This window comes from Rhipicephalus sanguineus, chromosome 6, assembly GCF_013339695.2.
Source record: "Rhipicephalus sanguineus isolate Rsan-2018 chromosome 6, BIME_Rsan_1.4, whole genome shotgun sequence".
Classification (NCBI taxonomy): Eukaryota; Metazoa; Arthropoda; class Arachnida; order Ixodida; family Ixodidae; genus Rhipicephalus; species Rhipicephalus sanguineus.
Window position 1 is genome coordinate 144,681,705 of NC_051181.1, and position 26,860 is coordinate 144,708,564.

At 42.8% G+C, this 26,860-nt stretch overlaps 2 protein-coding genes across 3 annotated transcripts; one reads left to right on the forward strand and one right to left on the reverse strand.

The window, feature by feature from the left end:
- The first annotated feature begins 754 nt into the window (after positions 1-754).
- Positions 755-23,347, forward strand: LOC119396642 (ribosomal protein S6 kinase alpha-2). Of its 2 annotated transcripts, none has more exons than XM_049417180.1 (19): positions 755-1,010; positions 2,911-2,958; positions 3,646-3,780; positions 5,236-5,317; positions 5,401-5,481; positions 5,575-5,654; positions 6,162-6,268; positions 7,723-7,900; positions 8,692-8,762; positions 8,830-8,918; positions 10,019-10,195; positions 11,620-11,741; positions 12,644-12,769; positions 16,343-16,432; positions 17,229-17,387; positions 18,022-18,260; positions 19,200-19,317; positions 19,411-19,548; positions 19,959-23,347. In XM_049417180.1, the coding sequence occupies exons 1-19, from the start codon at positions 954-956 to the stop codon at positions 20,088-20,090; spliced, it is 2,229 nt and encodes a 742-aa protein (XP_049273137.1). In that variant the 5' UTR covers positions 755-953; the 3' UTR covers positions 20,091-23,347. The 2 variants fall into 2 exon arrangements, with proteins under 2 accessions (XP_049273137.1, XP_037519860.1); XM_037663932.2 differs by having other exon boundaries at positions 756-1,010; positions 10,019-10,186.
- An 822-nt stretch (positions 23,348-24,169) lies between these two features.
- LOC119396644 (superoxide dismutase [Cu-Zn]) lies at positions 24,170-25,775 on the reverse strand. Its single transcript, XM_037663934.2, has 5 exons — positions 25,516-25,775; positions 25,051-25,147; positions 24,791-24,860; positions 24,580-24,697; positions 24,170-24,351 (listed from the first exon to the last, which is right to left on the reverse strand). The coding sequence occupies exons 1-5, from the start codon at positions 25,585-25,587 to the stop codon at positions 24,244-24,246; spliced, it is 465 nt and encodes a 154-aa protein (XP_037519862.1). The 5' UTR covers positions 25,588-25,775; the 3' UTR covers positions 24,170-24,243.
- Between the last annotated feature and the right edge of the window lie 1,085 nt (positions 25,776-26,860).

Below are 26,860 nucleotides of genomic sequence, written 5' to 3' on the forward strand. Positions count from 1 at the left end.
AATAAGCTGTTTTGCAGAGATATCAAAAGGAGGGCTTTTGACTGCTTCACCCACGGAACACTACGGATCGACGGTGTCACTTGGCGTCGCCGATGCTCTGGTGTAGAAATCTGTGCATGATTACTTCACTTCGGTCCGCAGAAACCCGCAACACGTGTGATCAACGTTTAATCGCCGTGGCATAAACGTCTTTCAACATTCACAGCAGCAGTCCAGCACCATTTCCACAGCAGAACACAGCCAACCGGCACAGATGCTCCAAAAGTATAGTGAAGAAAGCGTGGACGTAACCACGTAACAATGAAGGGTTTTTGCACGCAGTTGGCGCGTTGCCCGTTTGATAGCAACACTTTTCAGCCTATTTTATTTTATAACTGAATAGTACACTTAAATAATGACATATATACTTTATTCAAACACAGGCAAATGAAGCTCTAGTTCGAAATCAATTAACGTGTTTCAAAACTCTGGACGTCCACTAAATGCGTCTTTTATGTGAAATATTGTTATTTTAGTGGCGTCATCTTTTGGCAATTATTAGCACTAAAGTAAAACTAATTACGGCACAGTTATAGCCTTTAAGATCTAACTGCACGCTTACAAATCTCAAAGGCCATATTGTGATTCTGCCTATTTTTTAAGGTTACGGCAAGGCGGCACTAAGTTCGATAGCGAGGTATGTTTCAGCGGTTTCAGCGCATCGACGCAATCGACGTGCCACATCTATCGCATCCATCCATCGCGTTCGGTGTTCGCGCCGAAGCGTAGACGGAAGCCAATGAGCTAGTCTTGTGCCGGCTGGCGACGCCGCCCGTGCTGCAAAGGCATTGAAAGGCCGAACTTCCGAAGCGCAAGCCATCTTGGCGGAAGTTACCGCCAGGAAACAGATGACATATATATGTGTCTGAGGGCGAAAGGTTTCAATCATATTACGATTTACGCTGGCGAGCATAATGCCGTTAGCTCAGCTTGCGGCGGACCCTTGGGTCGAGATCAAAACGGACTGCGGGGTGAGTGAGCCCGTCGCCTATTCATTATTTACCGTCGCTGCCCCGACGTCCCTGTAACACAAACATTGACCGGCTTCGCTTTATTTGCCTTGTTTTCGCATGGTGGCCGTGATATTTGTTGGCATAGCAGTAGCGCTGTAACTTGCCTGATGTCGGCGAACGCCCCGCGTATTTGACAGACCCGTTTGCGAGATGTTTTTAAACACGGCGGATTCCATGTTTGCGCATCTGGCCATTATTAATAGCTCTTTTTCGTGCGACCGTCTTGAGCTTTACCTTGTCTCGGGATTGCGTATCGCCGCACGATCCGAGTGTTCGGGTGTTTGCCTTGTGTGAAAGGCTGACGCGACAAGTCCCTGAAACATGTAATCCTCGGTCGCAGGCACTGCCATACGAGAACGTTGATAAGATACAGACCTGCGCGCATCTCAATCTTTGTATCCCGTTCTTCTCTTTTCCCTCAATGTCCGTATCTATCGTCGTTTTAACGTTCTTTGAAGGAGTGCCGTTCGTGTCTAGCAGTGCGTGACAGGCACTTGGTACGATCGGAAAAGTTGAATAGAGGTTCCGCAGGGCGAACGAACCTCGGCGCAGGGAGCTGTGAATGCCGGCATGTCACGTAGTTAAAATTCTTTTTCTTTTTTTGAACTTTGACGTCGTGCAGACTTCTCGCATATCCGCTTGACGCGTTCTTCACGGTACGTGTGTCTACTGGAATGATAGGAACGCATACCGTAGGTGCTTGCGCGCAGTACGGGCCGGGGGCTTGGCATATTTCTTCCTTCGAATATATATGTAATTTCTCAATATCTCTGTCCCCTTTATTTTAAACACGCGCCGACGTTCTGTTACGGTATCACACCTTTTGGGTTGAATTCTAGATCTCAAACATTGTTCCACTTACCGATCCCTTACGGTGACTAATATTCGTGGCGCCAGTGTCGGAATACTGAAGTATTGTCATTTGATCATCTGTTTCATCTTACAGTATCTCTAGCCCGCGCCTTTCATTACGTGGTGTTCGGAAATGGACGCCTTCATGCTTAACCTCGCGGAATTTTGGCTCGACTGGTTTAGTAAACTCATTAACGAGTTTGTAATAATTTGTAAAATGCAGCTTTCGTTTCTAACACATTTATTAGCCTCGTTAAAGAGACATAAAAGAAAAAACGGGGGGGGGATGTGGATATTTTGAAAAATAAAAGGAAAGCTGTTCTCGGTCATCTGTTCGTATTGCATTGCTTAGGTAAATAGGCGTACACTCTGGCACTGGTAATACTCATTAATACATTCTTTTGAACAATGTGTGATACATAGGTGTATTATGTTTTGTGCTAGGTTTGAGCGCACATGCTTCATTCCAGGCCACTCTGGCAGCATTTCGAACCGGTCGAAATGCAAAAACATCTGTGTATTTAGATGCGCGTTAGAGGACCCCCACTGGACAAAACTAACCTCCACTAGGAGTGCCTGATCATCGTATAATGGTTTTTACACATAAAACTCCAGAATTTAACTTATTGTTTATGCTTACCACAGCAGGGCTGCAGCTGTGTTTTTTTGAAGCATTTTTTATTTTTTGTAAACATTCGGCACCGATAATACCCCAAAATCTTAATTAGAACGGTTTTCATTTTGCAGCATAAAACCTTGTTGAATATAGGCCATAGGAATAAGAAATATCACATTTATGAAGAGTTGTGTTGACCAAATGATAGTGAGAAATTGTTAAACAGAGCCTCTCGTCCGTTTGCACGCTCTTTGAATGTGCTTAAAGCCGTCACTGTATTTCTTATTGGTAGGGATCTGACTTTTATAATTTCTTGTCACTTTTGCGCCAGTGCGATGTGTGTTTTAAATGAATTGTTTTAACACAAATGTTGCGTTATTTGTTATTCAGGGTCCGCCAGGTGAAGATATGGCTGTCGATGAAAATGATGAAACCCAGGTGAGGGGTCAACATTCCTTTTGTTTTTGCAAATGCATCTTGTGTATCTTAAACCTACATAGTGTTGCTCTCATTGAAACCCTTTCATTTAGATTCCTTACTTCTAATTTACCTTAGTTAATTTGTTTTTTGACCATTCTGAAAAAAGTATGTATTTCGTAACTTGACCTTGGTACAATTTACTCGTATTAATTTATTTAAATGTATGTTGCAGATTCCCTTATATGGAGCATTATGTAAGGGGGCTGTATAGGTATATCAGTGACATGCAATCGAAGAAAGATAATGCAAATATAAATAAGAAATAATTTAACCCGTAGAAACAATCATGACACATATCACTGTCAAACAACCAAGTAAGAAAAAGCAAAGTAATCAATTCAATACATATGAGGCGGAGTACTGTAATGCATAAATTATTGTAGGCAAAATAAATAAAAAAATGTTAGTGTGTGTTAACTGATACGTGCATTAAGCAACTGCCAACATTTTTATGCGTTATTTCCTACAACTACGCTTTTGGGAGGGCTGTTCCATGGACTTATGGAACAGCTTTATGTGTAGTGATGTGAAGTAATGTATTGCTTTTTACTATATCGAATTCCTGCAGTCGTCAGGGAAAACAGACCTTCTGACGTAAATCTTTCACAATGTTTGATTTAAATTGGGTGTTTTATTTTCCTTCAGGACATGGAAACTAGTGACATGGCTGAAGGGACGCACGAGATTGAGCTCACAAATGTTACGAAAGAAGGCCATCCAAAGGGCGATCCCAGCCAGTTCAAGCTCCTCAAGGTTCTCGGACAGGGCTCATTTGGAAAGGCAAGTTCTACATAATTTTGTTCAGTCATCGAGTTCACCCAAGACAAAGAGACATTCTTGTTATCTTGAGGTCCCTAAGCCACACTCTAGTGATTAAGTTCTTCAGGCTGCTAGGGCTGCACCTGTTCATTTTATTATTGGTGAAGGGTTACATAGTCAGGGAAACGTCGTGCTTTTATTTGCTTTTAATCGTGGTCAGAGTTTTGTTTTAATTGTTTTCATAGTCAGTGTGCATTAACTAATGTGTGGAGGCAGAGTACCTTTATGGTCTTAGCTGATTTCTATGAACATACTACTTGTAGTATTGAGCTTGGTTTAGTTATGTCTTATCGGCAATCTTATACTTGGCAGGGAGTGAAGTTTGTTTTAAGAAGGAGAAAAGGGACCAAACGTCAAAATCTGGGTAATAAATGGGATGTGTGTTGCACTGACGTTAGCACTGGCTTTTTTTTAATTTATTAATATTTTTATAACTTGACATATGCTGAAGGAAGGTTCTCTGCTGTCCTCGTCATTTCTACACAGCCATGTGCCATATTTATTTTTTACGTGAATAAAATTTGAAGTTTTGGGCCATGCCTGTGTAGCCACATTCTAGGAGCTCCCAAAATACTTTAAATTATAAAAAAAAAGATTGTGTTCGTAGACACTACTTTCATTACTTACATTGTCTCTTGATGGACCTTGTGCCGTCTCTTGTCCTCAAGGAATGAAGTAAACAACGGTACACTGAATTGCGAGCCAACAAAAGGGCTTTTATTTGCACCTTCCATACAGTGTGTCAGCTAGCTGAATAAATTGGTGTTTCATGCCACTGTAACATGTTGCGGAATTGAGGTAGTTTGACTCTTTACTCCAGAATAATGTGCGATTGATGTTTGCCCCTGCCAGAAACCTAAGCCTATCCTGTTCAAGGGTGATATCTCAAATGGAGGCACATACGAAGGAATGGGAAGGTATCTGCGGGATGGTCCCACGAAATTCCCCTCCGAGCACGCAAGGTTGGCCATGCACTACGCCTATCCCGAGCCAGAGAGAAAAAAAAACCCTTCCCCATGCCATCGTCATCGACGTAGGGTGGGACGAGACGGGTTAATCTCCTCTTCCCCCCGCCTCGGACCTTTAATAAAGTTTATTCATTCATTCATTCATTCCCCATGGTGCCCATGTAACCTCATTGTCGAGTAGTGCCACCGTGAGAACACTGGTGCTATCTATCTGTACTGTGCGATTTCGCCGAACTGGGTGTAACCTGGGCATAAAGGACCAGCCAGATTACAGGAGTTGAGAGAGCCATATGGGAAAGCAAACATTGGGGATGTGGGCGTACCCTCAACTTTGCTTTCAGCTGCAGTTTAAACATCTTGCTCACTTGTTTCTGTATCACTGCTAATGCGAAACATTTGGAGGGCATTTAGATGACTGCGTCATTTATTTGTTCCTGTCCACCTCCAGGTGTTTCTAGTGAAGAAGATTATGGGCCCAGATGCAGGAACATTATATGCGATGAAAGTGTTGAAGAAAGCAACGTTAAAAGGTTTGTCTCAATTTTTCACATTGGTGTTCCGAGAAGTGCCCCTTGCGTATCATTCGTCATGTCGACTTCCTTTCTTTCCGTAGTACGGGACAGGTTAAGAACAAAAATGGAAAGAGACATCCTTGCTGAAGTGCGGCATCCATTCGTGGTGAAGCTACATTATGGTACGTTTCTCTTCCCAGCCTATTATGGAAGCATTGGCTTATACAATACTATGCTTAACGGATGCTTACTTGCCCCTTTTTTTTTATTTTCAGCCTTCCAGACTGAAGGAAAACTGTACCTAATCCTAGATTTCCTAAAGGGTGGAGACCTTTTCACAAGGCTAAGCAAAGAGGTGAGCGCTGTTGCTCCTTTATGGGGTATTCAACATTTCAGCATATGTTCGTTGTTAAGGTCATCGTTATGACTTTGTTTATTCATTCTTGTGTGCTGCCATGTTGCTTATTTATTCTTTGTTGAAGGTGTGTATCATCACTTGAGTAATACGTGTATACCGAGTTCGGTTTTATAGAGTTTGCAGATTTTCTCATTTAGCTCTGTTTCCTTTGCATGCTGTCTGTCTACGAAAAGCCAAAAGTGTTTTGACTGCTTTGCATATAAAAATAACAGCTGCAGAATGTGGCTTGCTGGGTTTTTTTACAGTTGACAATGCTGCTGCTTTCTTTTACCTTAATTTACACTCTGCATCATACGATGCATTCTGTAAGTACAGCAGTCTTTCGTTTAATTAGGTGATGTTTTTTTTCCCTCAAAGTTCTTTTGTTTTCTAACTGCCTACAGTTACATTTAGTTTTAAAAAAAATATAGCCCAATAAAAATGGCTTTTTTTGTGCTTTTTCAGGTCATGTTCACTGAGGAAGATGTGAAGTTCTACCTGGCTGAGCTTGCGCTTGCTCTGGACCACCTGCATGGCCTGGGCATCATCTACAGAGATCTCAAGCCGGAGAAGTGAGCTGGCTTTCTCTTTCCTTTTGGCATGGTAGCCAAGTGGCTGTGTTGTAGCCTTGTTTAGCTTGAGGTTGTGGGTTCAATCCTGCTCGCATTTCTATGGAAGGAAAATGCAAGGATGGCCATGTCCTTGTATTTAGATGCATGTCGAAGAACCCCATGTGTTTTCAAAATTAAATCTGCAATTCCCCAATATGGCTTCTTGCCTTTTTCCACTTTAGTCACAAAGGTCAAGTGTTTTTACACCCTCCATACATATTTATATATTTTACTCGGATCAGATTGGAAGCCCATCACAAATAAAATGATAAAAATGGAACATGTAACTTAGATACTTGAGCCAGATCATCAGTCTTCATAGTTAGGATGATTAATTACTAATGTTGATCTAGTATAGGAACCGTAGATAAAGCATTACATCATGAAATCAGCAGAAATTTTTGTTCTACACTGATGCATTGGTTTTTATATAGTTAGTGACTTGATGACAAAAAGAACACTCATTAACAGCAGTCATACAAATCTGTGTGTCGAGCTTGTCAAACCTTACAACGCACCCGTTAAAAATTAAATGATTTCGCATGTAACTCTATACTGATGTGTGTTGTATCATCTATTACATCAGCAGATCGTTGTGCTTACTTACATTCAGCAATGTCAGAAACTATATTGCATGGTTGCTGATAGGAATCATTGAAAAGTAGGTTGCCTATCCAATGAAGACACCATAAATGAAAGGGTCACATTAAGTTAGTTGTGTTGCTGACACATGAAACCCTAGAATTTTTTTTTCCTTTCTTTCTCATCCTTTATCTTCTTTGCATCTGAAGCCAAGCAGCACTTGGTGGTTTTTTTGAACTAGTTGCATTAAAGATTGACTGCAATGAAATTAACAATCTTCATAAAGCAGTAGGCCTTGTTTTGGTCTAACTTTTTTGTGAGCAAGTTATGAGTAGTACCCAAGCAAACATAGTGCACATGTGCATGTGGTTGTTGCCAGGCATTACACAAGTCGCAGCATGTTGCGTCCAATATTATTAGTGAGCTGAGACAAGCGGCGGGCATCAGCTAATCTCTGAGGCCACGTTGTTACACATAGCAAATGGTGATGGTGGTTTTTATTTTCCTTCGACATGAAAGTAAACGTCTTTTTGCAAGCCTTTGGTGATGCGTTCACTCTGAAAATAGGCTTGTTATGCAGCCCAAGATTTCATTGTAGATGGCCTTTAAAAAAATCAACATGAAAGCTTGTACTCTCGACGGTAGGAGGCGCTGTAGTGTACCTACTTGGTCGACAGTTGTCAAATGCAAAAAAAAAGAAAAAAAAAAGAAAATGAGACTTAACTTTTCTTTCTGTACATCTTTGAGAATGTTGTAATTTGTAAAGTTGACCAGCTTTAGCAGTTCTGTTAAGCTTTCTTGGCTACATTGTGTTCATTTGGTTTGTGTTGCAGCATACTTTTGGACTCTGATGGCCACATAAGCCTAACAGACTTTGGTCTGAGCAAAGAAGCGCTCAACGACCAGAAGGCATACTCATTCTGCGGCACCATCGAATACATGGCACCCGAGGTCATCAACCGCAAGGGTCACACAATGGCTGCCGACTGGTGGTCTTTCGGAGTACTCATGGTAAGGTTAAAACGTTGTGTCGTCCTGTTTTGTTGGTGGTTATAATTGGTGACAGTTGTTGATATCAATTATATTATGCGCTAGCTTACAGCTTTTGTGAAATTATATACTATACTACATTGTTAGTGCAAGTGCTGCTGTGATCTCACTTGCGTATTAGTTTTACAGTACTTCAACGTTGTGCATAATAATACCATGTCGCTGTTTGCTTCAGATCTCACAGTGGATATAGTACTTTCAGAAGTGTAATACTGTTTTCTTTATTTATTTATTTTTAGTTCCCCATCAACTTTCACTATTTTCAGCAGTATTCATAAAAAAAATAATAATAAAAACTTGACGACTTCATTAAAAATTCTGCTTCCAGCACTTGTTAGAGTGTAGCTTTTTCTTAAGTGCAACCACTTTCATTCACTTCAATTCTTTAATTTTCTTGTGAGATTGTTTTTGTGTTTCCAGGTGCTTGAGTTGAAAAACTCAAGTTTGCAAGGACCTTGTGCTTCTACTTAGGGTTTTCGCCTTCTATCGCAAAATAACTTGCTGCTGCAGCTTAGTGACTAAGTCGTTGCGCTGCTCAGCTCAAGGGCATGGGTTCAATTCTTGTCCACAGTGACCACATTTCTATGGGGGCAAGATGCAAAAATACCCATGCACTTATTCATCCAGAATCGCTCACTATAGCATGCCTGATAATCATGTTATGGTTTTTGCACGTAAAACCAGAGAATACAATCAACGAAACACTCTTGATAGCATATTTCGCTTATCATTTGTTGCTGCTTTCTTTCCAGTTTGAAATGCTGACAGGCGGCCTGCCATTTCAAGGAACCAATAGAAAGGAGACAATGATACAGATACTCAAGTGAGTGCTACTGTCATGGCAGCTTCATGGAGTGTGTGTTTGACACTCGTTCTTTTGCTCTGCCCAGGGCCAAGTTGAGCATGCCACAGTTCCTCAGTCCTGAAGCACAGAGCCTTCTTCGAGCGTTGTTCAAGAGAAACCCTGCGAATAGATTAGGTGAGCTTTTTCCGTCCCTACTTTAGTGTGCCACGTCCGCTATTTATCACATGATGTGATTACTGTACAAGGACTCGAACGTACACGAATTGGGACTCGAATGTGCACGAACTGGGACTGGGAAACAAATGCTTTTGAGTCCCCGCTGTGATGCCGTATGCTGCTTTTAGTCATGGCACATGTTTGTTTGGACAACGGAATAATCTGTTGTAAACGCAGACTACTGGAAAGAATGACATCTACAGTAACATCTACTATTTGTACTGATGAAAAATTTGTGAACACGGGGTGGTTGCTGTAGCTGACGTTCCGACAAGCCGACTTGTCTTCTTGAAGGCTGCAACCTTGGTGCCTATTAAGTATGAGCGGAGTTACTAACATTCGTCGCATGCTTTCAGCGCTTTCTATCTCCTTTCGTACCAGCGAGTGTGCTGAAAGCTACGTGGGGCAGTGACAAGAGGGCAAGAAGCTACATGCATTTGTCAGTGTGCGTCATGACCTTGAGCATTTTTCCTCTTTTTTTCTTCGAACGCGCGACTTACTTTCACTTTGATTGTCAGCGTGCAGGCATATCGCGGTGGCTGTGGTAATGGTGCAGCTCACGATGATCAAATCAGCCAATGGTTGTGTACTCTGGGTCTGTGGTGCAGTCATTTGGGTTTATGGCATCATTTGTCGAGAGAAGAGCGAGCAATTTCTAGCTGACTTTGAGAATTAATTGTAAATTCCTGGCAACGTGCTGCGCTATAATGTTTGGCTCACATGTTCCGAGGAGCCTCGACTGCCGAAAGTCAGCATTTTCTGACCATGTTCAAAAGGTGTTGCAGGGCCCCCTTAATGTTGAGCACTGAATCTTGAACTCGTATGACAATATTCCTTGCCAAATCAAGACGTAGTAGAACAGCATGGATTATGTAAGGACATTGCACTTGTTGCAGGGTGCAGTCGTAATAAAATGCATTGGTGTAAGCAAATGAGAGATCGCATATATTCTAGAATGCAGACAAGAGAACTTATGTAACTTTACTTCTGTGATGCAAGGTTAGTGTCCTGTAGACTTGCGTTGTATTTGATTTTTTTCTTGCTTTTCTTTCTGCAAGGCTCCGGTCCAAATGCAATCGGCGACATCAAAGCGCACCCGTTTTTTGCCACTATTGACTGGGGCCAGCTTTACAGAAGGGAAGTGGTGCCTCCTTTCATACCGGCTGTCTCAAGACCGGATAACACACTGTATTTCGACCGAGAATTTACATCGAAGACTCCAGAAGGTTTGTATAGTACTGGTCTTCGGAAGAGCCGCTTCTGTACCTGCGTCCCAGCTTTGAGAAACTGCTCGTTGAAGGCTTGTTGGCAGAACTCGTGCATAATAAGTGTTGGTACACTTGTGAGGAAGGCACAGTCTGAAATGCTTGCAGACTGTACGTACAAGTTGTTCATTTTGGCCTAATACATCGTGTATATTTGAGTATTATACCCATAAGTGTTCAGTCTAAAGCAAAGTGTAGGTTAAGAAGCAAGCTATGTGATGTGGTGCAGCTTTGCAGCAATGAGCTCAGAATCGCCATGAATCTATCTCATTTAATATCAGTCAATTTCTGACGCACTACATTGATTTATTAGCCATACCACTGTACACAGTGGTCTGCTTTCTTAACCATATAACAATGGGAGGAACTGTGTGTGTCCTGCCTGGCAGGAAGATTTCCCATGTGGCCAGATGTATATCTATGCTGATAGCAGTGTGTCTAAAACTTTAGTGTAGGGTGTACTGCATTGATTAGCAGTGAAAATGGCAGCAATTGCAGGTACAGAACAAGGTTGTTTATGGGGATCATGCATTGTTCCTATAATTTTGTTAGGTTATTGATGTATTGGGTTGACCTCTGGTGTATGTAGTTTATGTGGGCTACAGTGCACAAAATTTTCACCCGTTTCTGAAAGTTGTTATTTGAGGTATAGGGCATACTGTATAGGGGTAGTAAAATATGTTACACAAAGAGCACTGCATTTTGATTTTTTGGAACCACTTATGTGGTATGAGAAACGGGGTGGCACTTCATTGGTTCAGCAGCTCTCCTTTCATTCATCTGTTGATGATTGCTTTTAAAAGAACTACGGCAGTGCATATAAAGTGTTTGGTCAAAATGCATATGTCTGGGGAAAAAAAAAGAAAAGATAGCTTGTACATGTTTTACTTTAGTGAAAAATTTTTCATTTTCACATAGTGCCTTGAGACAACTTCGTTCAGGTATCTTAGGCAACTTCGTTCTGATATCTTAGGCAACTTCGAAATTTCTGACCAATACTCTATGTTAAAGTGGTCAACCCGACCTAGCACACCCCCAGTGCCTTATTTACGCCCTTTTACCTACACATTGCATTGTTATTTCAAGGCTATCATCTTAAAGATTGCAATGGTGTTGTTAGATCACTTCCTTTCCTCACTGCCAGTGCAAATATTCGAAACGAACAATTTGTTCCATCTCGCCTACTCTTCCCTATACCCATTTTCTCACCTCGCCTGTTTTCTTTTCTTCTATTGCAACAAACCTCGTGTTGCGCAAAAGAGTTTACAGGTAACATTTCCTTTTTTGCCCATACTTATGCTCTTTTCTATATTTTTCACTTATTCAAGTTGCCTGTCTGAACGTTATTTTCGATATTGCGTCTTTCTTTTTGCCATGACTGGTGTCCACCTCAGACTCTCCTGGAGTGCCTCCAAGTGCCAATGCCCACGAGTTGTTTCGAGGATTCAGTTTTGTGGCGCCTAGTCTGACTGAGGAAGATTATGTCAAAAGCAAGGACAATCAGTCCTCCAAACGGGTGAGTTTTTTCTGCATTGACAGTATTTAAAACATGACACCAAGGCACACGCTCCAGTGGCTGGCCTTTTCTCAGGAGGCAATGTTTGCCATATCTTGTTTTAAGTAGTCGCTGAAGGCACGAAGCCGCGAAGAGAAAAGTATGAACATAGTTATGTATTCTCGCTCTCTCTTTTCACCCCACAATGCATCAGTTTGTTTACAAATGTAGAAATTGTGAATTTCTCTGTATGTTGTTTATGCAAGCCATTGTAGAATAGAGTTAGTACTTTTTATTGTGTCATCATCCGAGTGATCAATTCGTTTTCTCTATCTGTGTGCATTCTTATGTTCAAGTGAAATAACAGCATTCATGAACTAACTCCGAGCTGCACATTTGGGCCTTATAAGATGTACTCCTGCTCTGTGAACTTATCCTTATGTGTGTGGGATTGTCATTTGTTGGAGGCTAATACAGAGAGCTGCACGTTTACAAAATGTGTGTACGATATGGAAGTATACATTGTGAAGACACTGCTCGTGCTAGTCATTAAATATAACATTCAAGTCGGGAATATGTTCCAGGTTTTTACATGTTTAAAAACACTGCAAGTCTTTCTCTCCAGGTTTTATTTTCTCATATACGAGTACTTAGCATGGAGTCGTACATGATTGCTATTGGCGTTAAAACAGTGTCTTGCTGTTTATTTTCTCGTTTACATCAAGCTGCAATGCATGCTTTTTAGTCAGCTGCTTGTTTCACTGCTACACATCCAAGTGCAAACAGTGCATCATATGAACGACTGTGAGTGGATTCTGGTTAGTGTTATGACTGCGTATGAGAAATGCCCCTGAAATCTTACTCAAACCATTTTTCTTAATTTTATGTACACCTATTCCATTTTATTTCCTTTCAAATTGCAGTACAGCCTTTACTTCAAGGAAGGTATCGCAAAGGAGTATGAACTCAAGGAGGACCTTGGCTTAGGGTCCTACTCGACTTGCAAGAGGGCTGTGCATAGGGCAACTGGCAAGGAATATGCCGTCAAGGTATGCTGCCTTGTGTGCATTCTTCCTGTAATGTTGAGAACCATTGGACAGCCGCTGTACAAGCGCAAAAAGAAACAAAGGAAATTGACATCTTGTTGAGTGCATTGACTTGCTGACTATGACCCCAGCAATCCTAACCCATGGAAGGCTTTCAGCATGTATTTTTTAGGGGTGTGCGAATATCAAATTTTTCGAATACGAATCGAATACGAATACCCACCTTCGAATATCGAATCGAATATCGAATATCGAAGGAAAAATGCCTCAACAGTACCAATATTTTATTTACCATGTAGCTATTTAAAAAAAAACAAAAAAAACATTAACAGCCTGACTGGCAACACAACATACACTGCTATCTCCAGAACACAATGTCCAAGCTAGCACAATGCACATCACAACACAAGCAAATATCACGGCACAATGAAAGTAATGGCTAGATGTTATCATGAAGGAATATGAGTTGCTCCACATGATCAGGCAGCAGGCGCTCCCTTGTAACGGAGACACCCTCCCCCCCCCCCCTCCCCCCCTGCCACTGAAAAGGCACGCTCGCTTGGTCAGACTGGGGTATCTGAACAGTCCGCCACCAGTTACGTGGGTCACTGTCTTTCTTCAGAAGTGGTCCCGCATAGTGAACGAGTGGTAGTGCGGCACATTACGGCCGCATAATATTGAAAATGCACGGTTACATGATCGCCAACAGCGCTGCACGTCGGAAATGCACCAGCAATAAATCATACGTATTGGGGCGCTCGTCGCAGGCAGATATCGTGCCTCCGTGTACTTACGATGTTTATCGCTCCTCTCGGCAACGTTTTTAGCTATACGAACGCAGCAGAAATGTGGAGGACGAGTTATTTTATGCATGATAATCGAATCGCATATTCGAATTTTTCGCATATTCGAAGTTATCGAATATTCGAAACTTTTCGAATACACGATTTTCGAATCGAATACGAATATTTCGAATGTAATATTCGACGAATATTCGAAACTTTCGAATATTCGCACACCCCTAGTATTTTTCATCCCAAGAATAGCCTGGGGGCAAAGGGTCATCGCAGCGTCCCCCCTCCCCCTAGTTAGTGTATGAGGCAGACTTTGTGCGTCCGCCCTCTTAGGTGACTAGGGGCGGGAACACGTGCAGAACACCTTTTAAGCCACTTTTGCCACAGGACACCTTTGCTGTGTGAAAAAGCGTATTATGATTTAGGAGGGGCTACTAGTACTCGCTTTCACAGGACAACACATTTTGTTGCTTAATTACTCACGTGTGCACGCGCCATATAATAACGAGTACTAGTATGATTGCTGATGTCGAAAAAATTACTGGCAATCATTCAGAGCGGTGTATGACGTTTCTGCGGCCCTGAGAAATGGTAAACAAAAACGTACGCCACTTATCTTTCTTCGCCACCCCCTTTCGCTCCTGCTTTACGAATTTCCTGAATTTTGAGGTCGCCAGGTTGGCAGATTCACAATAGCACATGCAGCGCCTTTCAAATGGTTTAACAGGCTCTGCAAATGCTAATGTGGACTTCGACATTGTTCGCACTGTAGTGTGGTTCAACAGACTGCTTTTATTGAAATAGCAGTGCTCACGTGCACTGCGCATGAGTTAGCTGATGTTGAACAGTTTTTACATATATTCTCCTTATTTGAATGTAAGTCCTATTTTTGTACTGCTCCAAATTTGGAATTTTGATTTTTGTGCTCCAAAAGCAACATTTTGCTGCCCCCAAAATTGCTCCAAATCCTAATTTGGCTGTTGCACCCCTGGTTAGCGTATAATTGACTTTTTCGACCATTGTGTCAATGCTCTTTAACATTAATATCTTGCATAATCGGTGCTCCATTTGGCACCTATTGATCTCGTACCTTCAAATATCAGTTATCAGTGGTTGCAATCCAGTAAGGACATTTTTGTTAAAAGAGATGACTCACACGAGATAATATTATAAAGAACTACTCGTGAAAGAGCTTGCGAGAGGGTGTCCCCCCTCCCCTTAACTCCCGTCTCTGATCAATAAATATTGAGCTGGCATATTAACACGAGTGCGTTGAAGCATGTATGAGTCGGTGCGAGTATAAACGTGAGCCGACATAAGGCTTATAGTGAAGCTGAAGTTGAGTAGATTAAACCATAGGTTGCGAAGAAATGTGGAGCTCACTCAGACTCACTCAATAAATATATTTTGCGCTACGGGCTCACTCAGACTCTCCAAAATTTTGCTCAATTGAACTCGCACAGACTCTTATATTTTTGTCAACCGGACTCACTCGGATTCAAACTCGCCAAAACATTACTCACCCGGACTCACTCATCGGCTCGATCTGTGTCTGAGTGAGTCGACTCATGCATGAGTTTTCCAACCTATGCTCTTCACACCAGTGTTTAGTACATAAAAAAAATATATATATATTTCTGTTGTGCTGGATTGAAAAATTGGCCGCGTATCTGCGTGCTTCGCTGCAAATGTCGTCTAAAGACGATAGAAGAGGTGCTGCGTGAGATATGGATGCCATCTAGCAATACGTCGGGAAACATGAGTGCTGTGTTGCGGGCTGGTAGTCCCGGCACAGCAGCAGGCGAAGACCGGCGGTGACCAACGCGACCGGCGGGGACGCCAGCCAGCCCGAACACGCGGTTTGGCGCAAAGCGCCGAAGCAGAAGAAACGTCCGCACTCAACGAGTACTCTCCACACACTCTTTTATTTACACGTCGCCTGGGTAAAACAGGAATGCCAGAGCGGCGCCCCATGGCATTCGTACAGTGCAATACTGAACCGAAACCGAAACACAACAATGAGCTCGTGCAGAGGGCACGGAGGAAGGCAAGTTTCAGCGCAGCTTAAGAAACTAGGGTCTCTAGAATTATGTATCTATGTATTTTCTATTAAAGGAACACACCACCTAATACTTACCTAGTGATGTTGCGCCGCAGATATGCGTAATGTTTGCTTTTTGATCAACAATGTACACAAGTATGAACCTAGTCAGCCGTTCAAGATGGCTGGCCCTTGGGCAAGTGGCTCAATATTGGCCGGGTGGCTAATTCGAGTGATGTGCCGACAAACAGAAAGACAGACCAAAATTTCTGCGTTTAAGTTCCCCAAGAAAGACTATCGTCTTTAAAAAACCCACATCACACAGGCTACTTGAGCATAGCAGCCCGATCCTTTGACAAAAGCAATATTATTGCGTCGTGCATCTCGGAGGCCACGGAAAAGAAGGGGACTTCACAAGGATATTGCCAAACAGCCCAACGTGTCTAGAGGGAAGTGGGTGATGGCAGCCCAAGTACATATCACACACTGCCCATAAATCATGCATTTCGGTGATAGCAGTATGATATGTAGCTACATTGTGTGACTGCTAACGACATTAACATTGGCAGTCATCTCAGTACTGCTGCTGGTGTAATTTTTGGTTTTGGTCTGTGTTATGGAAGGTCGAAATATTGAGCTGTACTGTCAGACTCACTTTTATTGGAAAGTGTGACAAATAAAATGGAACTTTGTTTTTTATGGGCCAGACTGTTTTGTGAACGAAGCATTGTTATTCTTCAGATCATTGACAAGTTCAAGAGAGACTGTCTAGAGGAAGTGGAAATACTGCTGCGATATGGCCAGCACCCTAACATACTCACGGTGTACGATGTAAGTAATCATTTCTTGATCGTTTTCACTGTGGAAAAGGTGGTGGAAAATGTACTGTGTTCCGAATAAGTTCAGTCTACAGGGAATAACTAATTTATTTAACAGATACAGAATTATTTAAGGGGAAAGTGGCAATAAAGTGTAATAAGGTGCTATAAAGCGTTTTATTATAGAAGCTAGAAACACGGACACAAGAAAGAAGTTTGCGGTGTCCTGACTTCTTTCTTGTGTCCGTGTTTGCACGCCCTGTCTTTTTAGAATGAACAGTTGTGAAGCTTCAAAGTCCTCACTTGAATGACTGAGAAAATTTACTTTTCTTGTTTCACGCGTTCTTAACACTTGTAACTTCAGAAAGTAACTGTTGACTCTCTAAACATTCAGTTTTTTAGCAAGACAAAAAAAGAGATCAGAATTAAGTGCTCGAAGGCTGACAAAACCTTGTCAGTAGATTGTAAGGTTACAAACAAATAGCAAAAAAACAAGACTGTCTGTCACTGAAGTGATATAAAAGGCTGTTATGGCCAAAATAATGATCTAGGATGCATGCAAATTCATTAGTTAGTGCATCAATAGTGGCAGAATCCAAAAACTTAAAAAAAATTGTTGAAACATTTAAACGCAGCTTTTGTATTACAGTTGGTAACCAGTCGGGTAGCTGACCCAAACCAACACAGAAATGTGCTGCTGTTCTTTTAATTTGTACTGGCAGATCCAATTTTCTGCTCTGACGTCACCTCAGTAGATGTTTTATTGCTCAAAGAATTCACTTGCTATCATTTTTCTTTCTATGAACTAGGTTTACCAGGATGCCGCCTCTGTGTACATAATCATGGAGCTTCTCAAGGGTGGGGAGCTCCTGGATAGGATCCTAAACCAGAAGCACTTCAGTGAGAGAGAAGCCAGCGCTGTACTGGAAGTGATTGCAAAGACAATGAAGTTCCTGCACGACAATGGGGTCAGTTCCCCTTTTTCTGCATTCAAACACATTGGCGCTCACGTTTCTCTATCTAGTGTTTAAGGTGATTGATGCACATGCTAGTCGTGTGCAGTTGTTGTTAGGTGTCATTCTTTTTTTTCTTTTTTTTGTAACAGACCAATTTTGCCATGTTCCCTGCACATATGCAGCTGCCCGGCTGGCTGCATGCTTGCAAGATGCATGCTTACCTGCTTTACTTGGGCTCAAGGCAACATTGAGAAGAATACCGAAGAGAATGCCATTGTTGGTTTTCTTGTAAATTTTAGAGGAAAGCTGCAAATAACTATTGTGGAATCTTATTCTCCCCTTCCAGTATCTTGATATAAGAGGGATGAATGGGTTTGCCATGGTACAGACACAATATGCTCCTTACCATAGTTGCTCTTAGCCTGCTAAGAACTACTAGAACCAGCTTGCCTTGCACCAGACAGATGTAGTGTAACTTGCCAGTTTGGTCCGTTACAGTTTTGTGTGATCATTTATTATGTGTCTGATGATACAGTACATGTTAGCTTGTTCTGGTCATTGTACCAGGGACACGCACATTTATTTTGTCAGAAGTTTCAGCAACTCACTGAAAAACTAACTGGTGCATTGTTGACCAATATTGCAGGTGGTTCACCGTGACCTGAAGCCATCGAACATCATGTATGCAGACGAAAGTGGTAGTCCGGAGAGCCTGCGCATTTGTGACTTCGGCTTTGCAAAGCAGATGCGTGCCGAGAATGGACTTCTTATGACTCCGTGCTACACGGCCAACTTTGTTGCCCCCGAAGTACTCAAGAAGCAGGGCTATGATGAGGCCTGTGACATCTGGAGTATGGGTGTGCTGCTGTACACCATGCTTGCGGGGTGAGCCTATTGCGAAAATTTAGTCAAACTCCTACAAAGTGATATACAAGGGATCAGGTGAAGCAAAACTAATGTTTGTAGACCACTACACATAGTCTCTTTATAAGGGTGTGATTGAATGATGTCGCGAACAGGTTAGGGTCAAGCCTTGACCATCTACCTTGCCTGTTTGGCTGGCAGCTCGCACAAGTGTTTTGATTGTCAAAAATGCATGGATCAGGCGCCGCTAGCTTGTTTTGGCAATAGCAGCCCTGCTTTGAGCCCATGTGTCTATATTAACAAACTTGTGATAGACGGCAGATATTGTTTGCAAGCTTCAAAAAATGGAAGTACACGAGAGTTCATTCATGTCTGCTACGGCCGAGTTTTTATTGATAGGCTTAGGAAAATTATTTCAAGAGTCAATACGTTGCATCCATATTACATCCTTCTGTGACATCCTCCTTGGATAACAAAAACCAGTCGTGAAGGCCGTATTCTTGTGTACCATAGGTGCTGGAAAGTATGTCCTGGCCACCACATTTTGTTATAGTACCTATAACTTGTGTGTGCCCAGGTTTCAATGATGTCATTGAAGTGATGCAGCATTGCGAAGTAAATGCTTTTTGCCGATTGCCTGGCAGTTCAGGTGCATGGTAGTGGGAGCCTCAGTGGCACCAGTACCTTGAACTACTTTGCTTTGACTATGTTTTAGTTGAGTGACATGAAACTTACAGGAATGGAACGCTCATAATTCTTCATGCATGCTCCTGCTTAGTGCATATTGCTGCAAAGCGAAATAAGAGTTCCATTTGAGAACTTTGTAATGTACATTCTTCTCTATTGCATTATACTCTTCACCAAAGCTTGCTTTGTTGCATTATGAAAGTTGACTATTGTCCCCAGCTTTTTTACATTGTAGGTCCCCTGCTTATCCTCATATGCTCTGCTTCCCAACAGGCACACACCGTTTGCGAATGGACCGAACGACACACCAAACCATATATTGGCCCGGATTGGAGAAGGGAGGTTTGACCTAATGTCGGGAAACTGGGCCAATATCTCGAGTCCGGCAAAGGTTTGTTTTGTTGGCTTGTTCCCATGTTCAGAGCTGGGCAGACTTGTCTGTACAGCGTATTCATTCTTAACCGAGATTATGTCATGCTTACAGCATCTAGTCCAGAAAATGCTGCATGTGGACCCAAAGCAAAGATACAGGGCAGCTGATGTCTTGGGACATGCCTGGATTGTGAACAAGAATAATCTTCCAGTCAGCAGGCTTTCCCATCAGGAGCCTCATCTGGTGAAGGTTTGTCTCTTTCTCCTAATCTTAATTTGTTTGGGTTGGGATGGTTAAGTCACTGGAAGGTAAGAAGCTGCCCTCAAGCAGAGCGTGTATTGGACAGTGTTCTTCAAGTCTGTCACTTCATGCTTTTCTTGAAAGTTTCATATCTTGAGTCAAGAGTCGTTTGTTGGATAGGGTTAGGCTCGATTAAGTTGGCTTAGGTTAGTGTTGTCTTACTTTTACTGTGCTTCTTTCGGTTTTTTTTTCCTGATATTTTGGGTTTCATGTTTGGTAGTCAAAGCCATTGCAAAGTAAGTGTTCTTTTTCTTCCCTCTTTCTTTTTCCCAACGTGCTGTCGAAGTGTACAGTGCACAAATCTTTGGAATTTTATAAGCTAGATCTTTGCTTTCATTCTGATACGGTATGCATTGCAGGGTGCCATGGCAGCCACATTCAGAGCTATCAACAGCTACCCCAAGCCCCCAAACCTGGAACCCGTTGCGGCGTCAGAACTGGCCAGGAGACGGGCCAATAAGGCGCGGCACCATTCGTCCACAGAGGTTTGACAGGCCCCTGCTTTTTCCAGGAAAGGGAAGACACACAAACAAAAGAAGACATCGACTCTGTTGCCTTTTGCACACATTCAGTGACAGCTTCCTTGGACTCGTCAGTAGAGAGTTCAGCGTGCATTCGTTGCCCATCCGAAACCCATTCTTATGTTTGCGCGTGTGTACTTGTCTTTTCTTTTGTTCATTGTCATCAAGTAGCGTACGTGCATTTGTGCGTGCTTTTGTTCGAAAGAGGCGGGCTTCTGCGATGGATTGTATGGGGCAGCGCAGGGTAAGGAAATGCTGTAAGACGTTAGAAACAAGCAGGCAAAAAAAAAAAAAAAAAAAAGCTGCCTGGGCTTCAAAGAGCTCGGAAAGTGCCTCTGTGCGCAGGTTAGCATAAGTGGACGTTAATTGCTGTATTAAGTCTTCTGTTTTTGACCTGAGGAACTGATTGGTGGCTGTAGAGTCACGTGTTTAGTTCCACCTTGACGCCCTATAGCGTATAATTAAAGATACATATGTATATGTGTATATCTATGTCGTACATGTTAATTGTGTTTTCTTTTTTTTTTCTTTGTCACTGAAGTACCTACGGTTATGTGCCATCAGATTTTTTATAGGCAAAGATTGATTTTTGCTAATAATTTTAAGTTGTATTACTCCTTCAGAAACTTTGCTTTGTTCCCACGCCTGGATATTTTTCATTCTAAAAAGACAGGGCGTGCAAACACAGACACAAGAAAGAAGTCAGGACACCACAAATATTTTTTTTGTATGGTTTCCGAACAGGAGCTTGCTAGAGCTGTTACGTTAGCAGCTCGGCACGTTTCTTCGGAAGTATGATCCACAGTAGTAGATTATCTTGCAAAGCTTGTGTCTTTGAGCAATTCGCAATGTCCAGAAAGACTGGCAGTTGTCTTGGCTGGCAAGAAGAATGCATTTGGCATGCACCCCTGTGCTTGCATCAGCATCGGCTGCTGTTCTCCAGATGGCTGTTGATTGAAATTGCACTATCCACTTGGTATCCATGTGCAGCACCATTTGTGTTCTACAGTGCGCTATAAGGAGAAGAAAGCATAGTGAAAGTTCTCTTCGTGTGTGTGTGTGTGTATACAGACATTCTTCAAACCACTTAGTTGTGTCTAGCTGCTGCATTTTTCTCTCTGCGTTCTGTAGTAGTCTTTAGCGCACTGTGAAATGGTGTTGCTAGGTGTTCAGCAAATGCAGTTTTTCGTCTACAAACTTTCTCTTCCCACTTTGTTTGCTGAGCCTGCCACTCCTTTCATGTGTGTTTGAGCCGTGGATGTTGCGCAAAGAGTGAACAGCTTGGCACCAAGTGCACCTTGTGTATGTGTGTTGAATGGAAAAGGCTGAAATAACGGCTATGACAGACCTAGTGCAAGGCCCTCAACACCTTTTCATTTTTATTCTCTTTGGACATATCTGTATGGCAAACCAGAGGTGACAGCTTCTGTTAGAACAGATACAACACAGCATGTTTCTGTAGTTTGAAAGGTTCATGAAAAAGTACAGTGAATAGCTTTATGTTTTAGTTTTTCAAACTCTACATGCAGCATTGCATGCATGCCATCTTTTTCCTTGCTTTCCAACTGCACTTGGTGCATATAATTTTGTGTTGCCTGTATAGTTCCAATGAAAATTTATTGTGCAGGAAATTTGGAAAGCATGCAGACGTTGCTGTTGTACTTTGTCTTGAAGACCATATGTCTGGCAACAGAAGCCAAATTTCGCAATTGAACATGACATTGCTTTAAGTGGGTTGTGCACTAAAAGTTGTTCTGTACGGAACAACAGTGATTACAGTGCTTCCATGTTGGTGGAGCTAGCCACGTTTTTCGTGGGAGCCAAACTGTAGGCCCCGTGGTCATTGCTTGGAACAGCACTCGTGTTGAGTACGAACGGCTTTCATTTGTCCCCCTTCAATGCTGAACAGTAGTGCGGGGTGCTTAAGAAGCAAGCTTATAGCTGTCACTCCCATGACAAATAGCCTGTTGTTCTGACAGTTTAGGTACATCATGGTTGTAAATAGTATGTGCACTGAAGTGCTCATGTTCAGTCCAATGTGGCCTCATTGCCTGCAGAAATACCGGAATGTCTGGTTTGCAGGTCTACGTTAATGCTTTTTTCGGAACCAGTTAAATACTGAAATACTTGTTTTTCTGTTTTAGTCTTTTGCCTAGGAGAACTCTTTGATCTAGGGATACCTGGTTTGCATCGTTGCTCCTCACAATTCTTGAGTGCGCTCTCTAAAATTTCTGAAACAAAAAAATTACCCTCCAATACCTGTGTTATGTTTGACAAGGCATATGGAGTGACATCGCGACAGGTTCTGATATTGTATGCTTTCATCGTTAAGCTGTTGAGGTATAAATTGTAGCCTTGATTGAAGTACAGGCGCCAGTAGAAGCGTGCAAAGAGGTGGCAGCTCAGATGTGAAGGCAGCAAACTGGGGGAAAGTGCCAACAATTTGTATTTTAGTTTAAGAACCCCCCCTGTAAGGCTTTGACTGCCGACGATGTTGCAGTCAAGTTAGCGGCAGTAGCACGATTTACAAATTAGCACAGCAAGAACAGCATAGCCACTTCGGCGTGTCAAGATGGCCCACTGTACACACACCACAATATTTCTGCTTCTTCGGAAGTGCTTCACTCGTGCACTTTGTCGTGCTGGAAGCGCGTAATGTGGCACTAAGCACTTGTCGTAGTCTCATTCCAGTGCTAATGGCCGTCCAGGTTGACAAGGCTTGGATGTCAGATGCCACTTCACATTTTGACCACCGTCTCGTGTGTGTTGACACTTAATGAACGTCCTAAAAAAAAAATCTGTGTTGTGGCTCACGTGTAGCTTTCTTCGAATGCTTCCCTGAAGTACTTTTAAGCTTTTGCAATCCTTTAGAGACAGTGTGGATGCCATATCGAAAGGCTCTTTCAGGTCATGCCGGGGCACTCCCCCTGTGAACAAAGTCTCGAAAGAGAGCATACATCTCGACTTGGGCCTTGCCCTTCCTTCCACGAATGTTCTTTTTTGAAGACGTGCCCACACCGGGACGCAAAAATGCACTCGTGTGAATGATGTAAAGTAGGAATCCTTTGATGGACATGATACTTAAACCTCGTAACCTATACAATGCTTCCTTGCTGTCATGTTTTCATAGTTCGTTAGACCTGTATTGATGTGATCTTTTTTTTTTTTCCTCTAAAGCATTTGTTTGATGACATTGCTAAACAATAAACACTTTGATACATTGTTGACTTACTAGTGTTCAAGACACTTTCTTTCTCTTGCTGTATTTTTATGCACTGTTGAAAAGCTTAACACATACGAACTGATTTACTGCAAAAATTACATTTCAAGTCTTCTGAAAGATGAGCACGTTTGTACCTGTCTTGTCTTCATCAAAGGTGTAAAACCATGCACTAGCCTCTTTTTCCATATTCCACCTTGTCATTTAAAAAGACATGAAGATGGGACATAGCACTGTTTGCTGAAAACACGCAAAAACATCTTGCGGCTTGCTTGCCCTTAATTACAAATTGTACAATTTAGTTTTCGGTAGGGTTCCAGAAAAGTTTTTATCTACCAAGTCATGTAGCTTTAAATGCTTTATAAATGAAATCGACAGTGTCTCAATACTAACCTTCCAGCTTTTTTTTTTTTGCTTTGTGGCACAACGCATGGGGGTTTTGATGCTTTATTAGCAATACGTAAATAATGGGAAGATGTTTTGGCTGCCCCTTTTTACATCAGCAATACCCATAGATTTTAGCTCAGCGAAATGAAACAATTGGCAAGTTATCAAAGCCATTGCGCGCACACCTTACGAAAATATCGGATAACACTAACTTTAATAGCGGCTCAAATGAGAGACTTGAAGCAAAGGCTTATACAAATTTGTACTGGCCTGGCTGCCTAAGAAAACATGCTTTAAGGGTGGCACTTACTAGGTATTACTGTAGAGGACTATTTGTAGCAACAGTGTAGTATGCTTGAGCAGCATTTGTGGAAGACTACCATGCGAAAGATGCAGAATGCATCTTGCACAAAGCAATGAAGAGAACAGAGACTCTTGGTAAAAAAAAAACAATGGCGTTTATTAGTCCGAATGTTGAACGCATGACCAAGGTATATTAGGTGCTTTTTTCTCAGCTTATTTGGTGATGCCAACCACGCCACAGGCAAGTCGTGCGCCTGCATTCCCGGTGGTCTTGCTAAGCTCATGGCCTCCCTTTCCAAGGTCATCTGGGTCGGCATGGACCTGTTGAAGAGTTTGTGATGAGTCACTATGTGATGCCCAAGTATGTAAACACTCGTGCCTACTGCTAGAACAAAACGGTCGAATTACACAGCAGAGAAATGATCCTTCACTGAACTTGGCGCCTTGCCCGGGAAATTGAACATTGCTGTAGCAAATCGTAAATGCGTATTTCAGTGCTACTAGTGTTAATCAATTGGTCAGTGCGAGACTGCGTGAAATAACACTCACCACAAGAGATCGTCCAATGATGTTGTGCTCTCCACAAAGCGAAATTACAGAGTCCTCGATGTTCACCTTCGCAACTCCGTTGTCGCCAGCCTCTACATTGCCTAGGTCTCCAACGTGCCTGTTTACGAAGTGCAAGGGGCAGAGGAAAACAGCAATGAGCCGACAAACAGCATCGGCCCGATGCGTCAATCAAAACTTCCCGACACATCACCTGTTCGCGTCAGTAGGTGCGCCGTGCTCCTTTCCATGCGGGTTAAAGTGTGCACCTGCACTCACACACCCTGAAAATGAAAAGCGAAAAAAAAAAGTCAATATAATGCAGGATGCAAACCACCTGTTAGATGTCGGGCGTAGAACTTCAGCTCTTGGACAACAACTCTGCGGGCGCGGCTTACCAAGCACGTATTAGCGCCCGCAATGAAATGAGCGTAACGAAACTTGAACGTTACCCGGTGTTTTTAAACAGCTTACCGTTAGTGTTATCTCCGAACTCATGAATGTGAAACCCATGCTTTCCTTTGCTGAGGCCAGTAATTTCGCCAACAACTTTAACCGGCTTCCCGTCACCCTGCAAAGAACACCGCCGTACGATTAGTACAACGCCTGACACAAGCTAGAAAACAAAGTGGTCGTTTTGGAAGCGGGACCCAAGGCCATTGGTAACTTTTGATAGTCGCGGAAGCACTCGAGAAGGAAACCGACGAGACACAAGGTAATGGTGCCGTGTGCAGAGCCCACCCCAGACCGGCCCAGACATCAAAAGAAAACAAGCACGCGATGTTTTGCAAAGATAGAGACATAATTATGGTATCGGTACGCGCTACATGGTTTGTGTGTACGCTTTTTCTCACAAATACCGCCACCTGCTTAAGAACTACGAAGGTGGGCGAATATCAGTTGTATACTAGCAATCCCGTTATGCCACTTTCGACTCACCTCCTGCGTGAAGTGAAGGGTTCCCTTGGTTGTGTCCGATCCGGACAACACGCAAACAGCCTTGATCGGCATACTAAAAACCTGTATTGATCAACGTCTATCTGAAAGGTGCGACTCTTATTAGAAATCCGGTGGTTTTCGCAGTAAACTCGGCGCGTCTCCTGAACGAACTGGCTCACTACAGCGCACCGGCGTTTACTTCGCTCTCTCCCCGCCCCTCGCTGCGTTTAAATACTCCACTTTCCACTTGCGAGATTAGTCGATACTGCGGCTGATGATGATGATGATGATTTGTGGCTTTTCCCTTTGTAGCGGGTGGACACATATGGTGTGTTCTAGCCTGGGTATGAAGAAAAAAAAAGGAAAGAAAAAGAACGACAACAAGAAAGAAAAAAAGAACGAAGGCACGAAAGATTTCCCTTCTGGCACCACTTCCACCACTGTTGGAGCCTTGTCTTTGTGGTGGCAACGGCTTTTGCATTCTCCGTCAGACGAGCGTTTCTTTTCTCACAGACTCCATCCGGGTAACTTGGATCTGGGGATATTTTCCCCGTTTGCTTCTTGAAGATCTCCCTATGTCTGGGTACTACCTAGGAACACGTGCAATGCTCTTTTTATCCCTAGGAGAGCTCTCAGCTTTGCTCAGCTGCTCGTTGTTTGCTGTGGCGTGCGAGGTTTGTGTTGTTTAGAGTTACTGTATATGCTACCTTTACAGTAACTCTAGTGTTGTTGACGTTGCTGGCGGACGGCGCGTCGGTGCTCGCCGGGTGTGTATGATCCCATGTAGCCCTGTCGCGCTGTGGTAGCCACCATAGTCGCGCTGTTGGCGCTGTCACTTACCGTCCGTCCTTGTCTTTAATCCCGTCGAACGCCTCGAGATGCCTTTTCTTTGCCATTATCAGTGTAGCTGAGAATATTGTGCGTTTTTGGAAATTGGCATGAACGAAAGCACTTCGCTGATCGTTATACCGGTGTCACGCGGGCAATTGATCGCGATCACGACCGATCGGGATTGGGCTCGATCCTGATCAGGTGTACCTACACGGTCACTTTTAATTGCGATCTGCGCATCGATATCTGGCTCCCAGATCGCGATTTGACTGATGTCTGCGTCAAACTCGATCCGGATTAGTCTGGACCGAGCAGCAGCAATGATTGATGATCGTGATCAAGAAATCCGGTCCGGGTCAACCTTGACTGCAATCAAAACTGCCTGCGTGTCACCGGTAGTACTTGCAATAGCTATTCTGCCCGCGCATGTGATTGAATTTTAATATAGTTGATGCTAAAAATCTAGGGCACGTGCACTCAAAGTAATGAAAGTGTCCATGCTTCTATAAAAAAA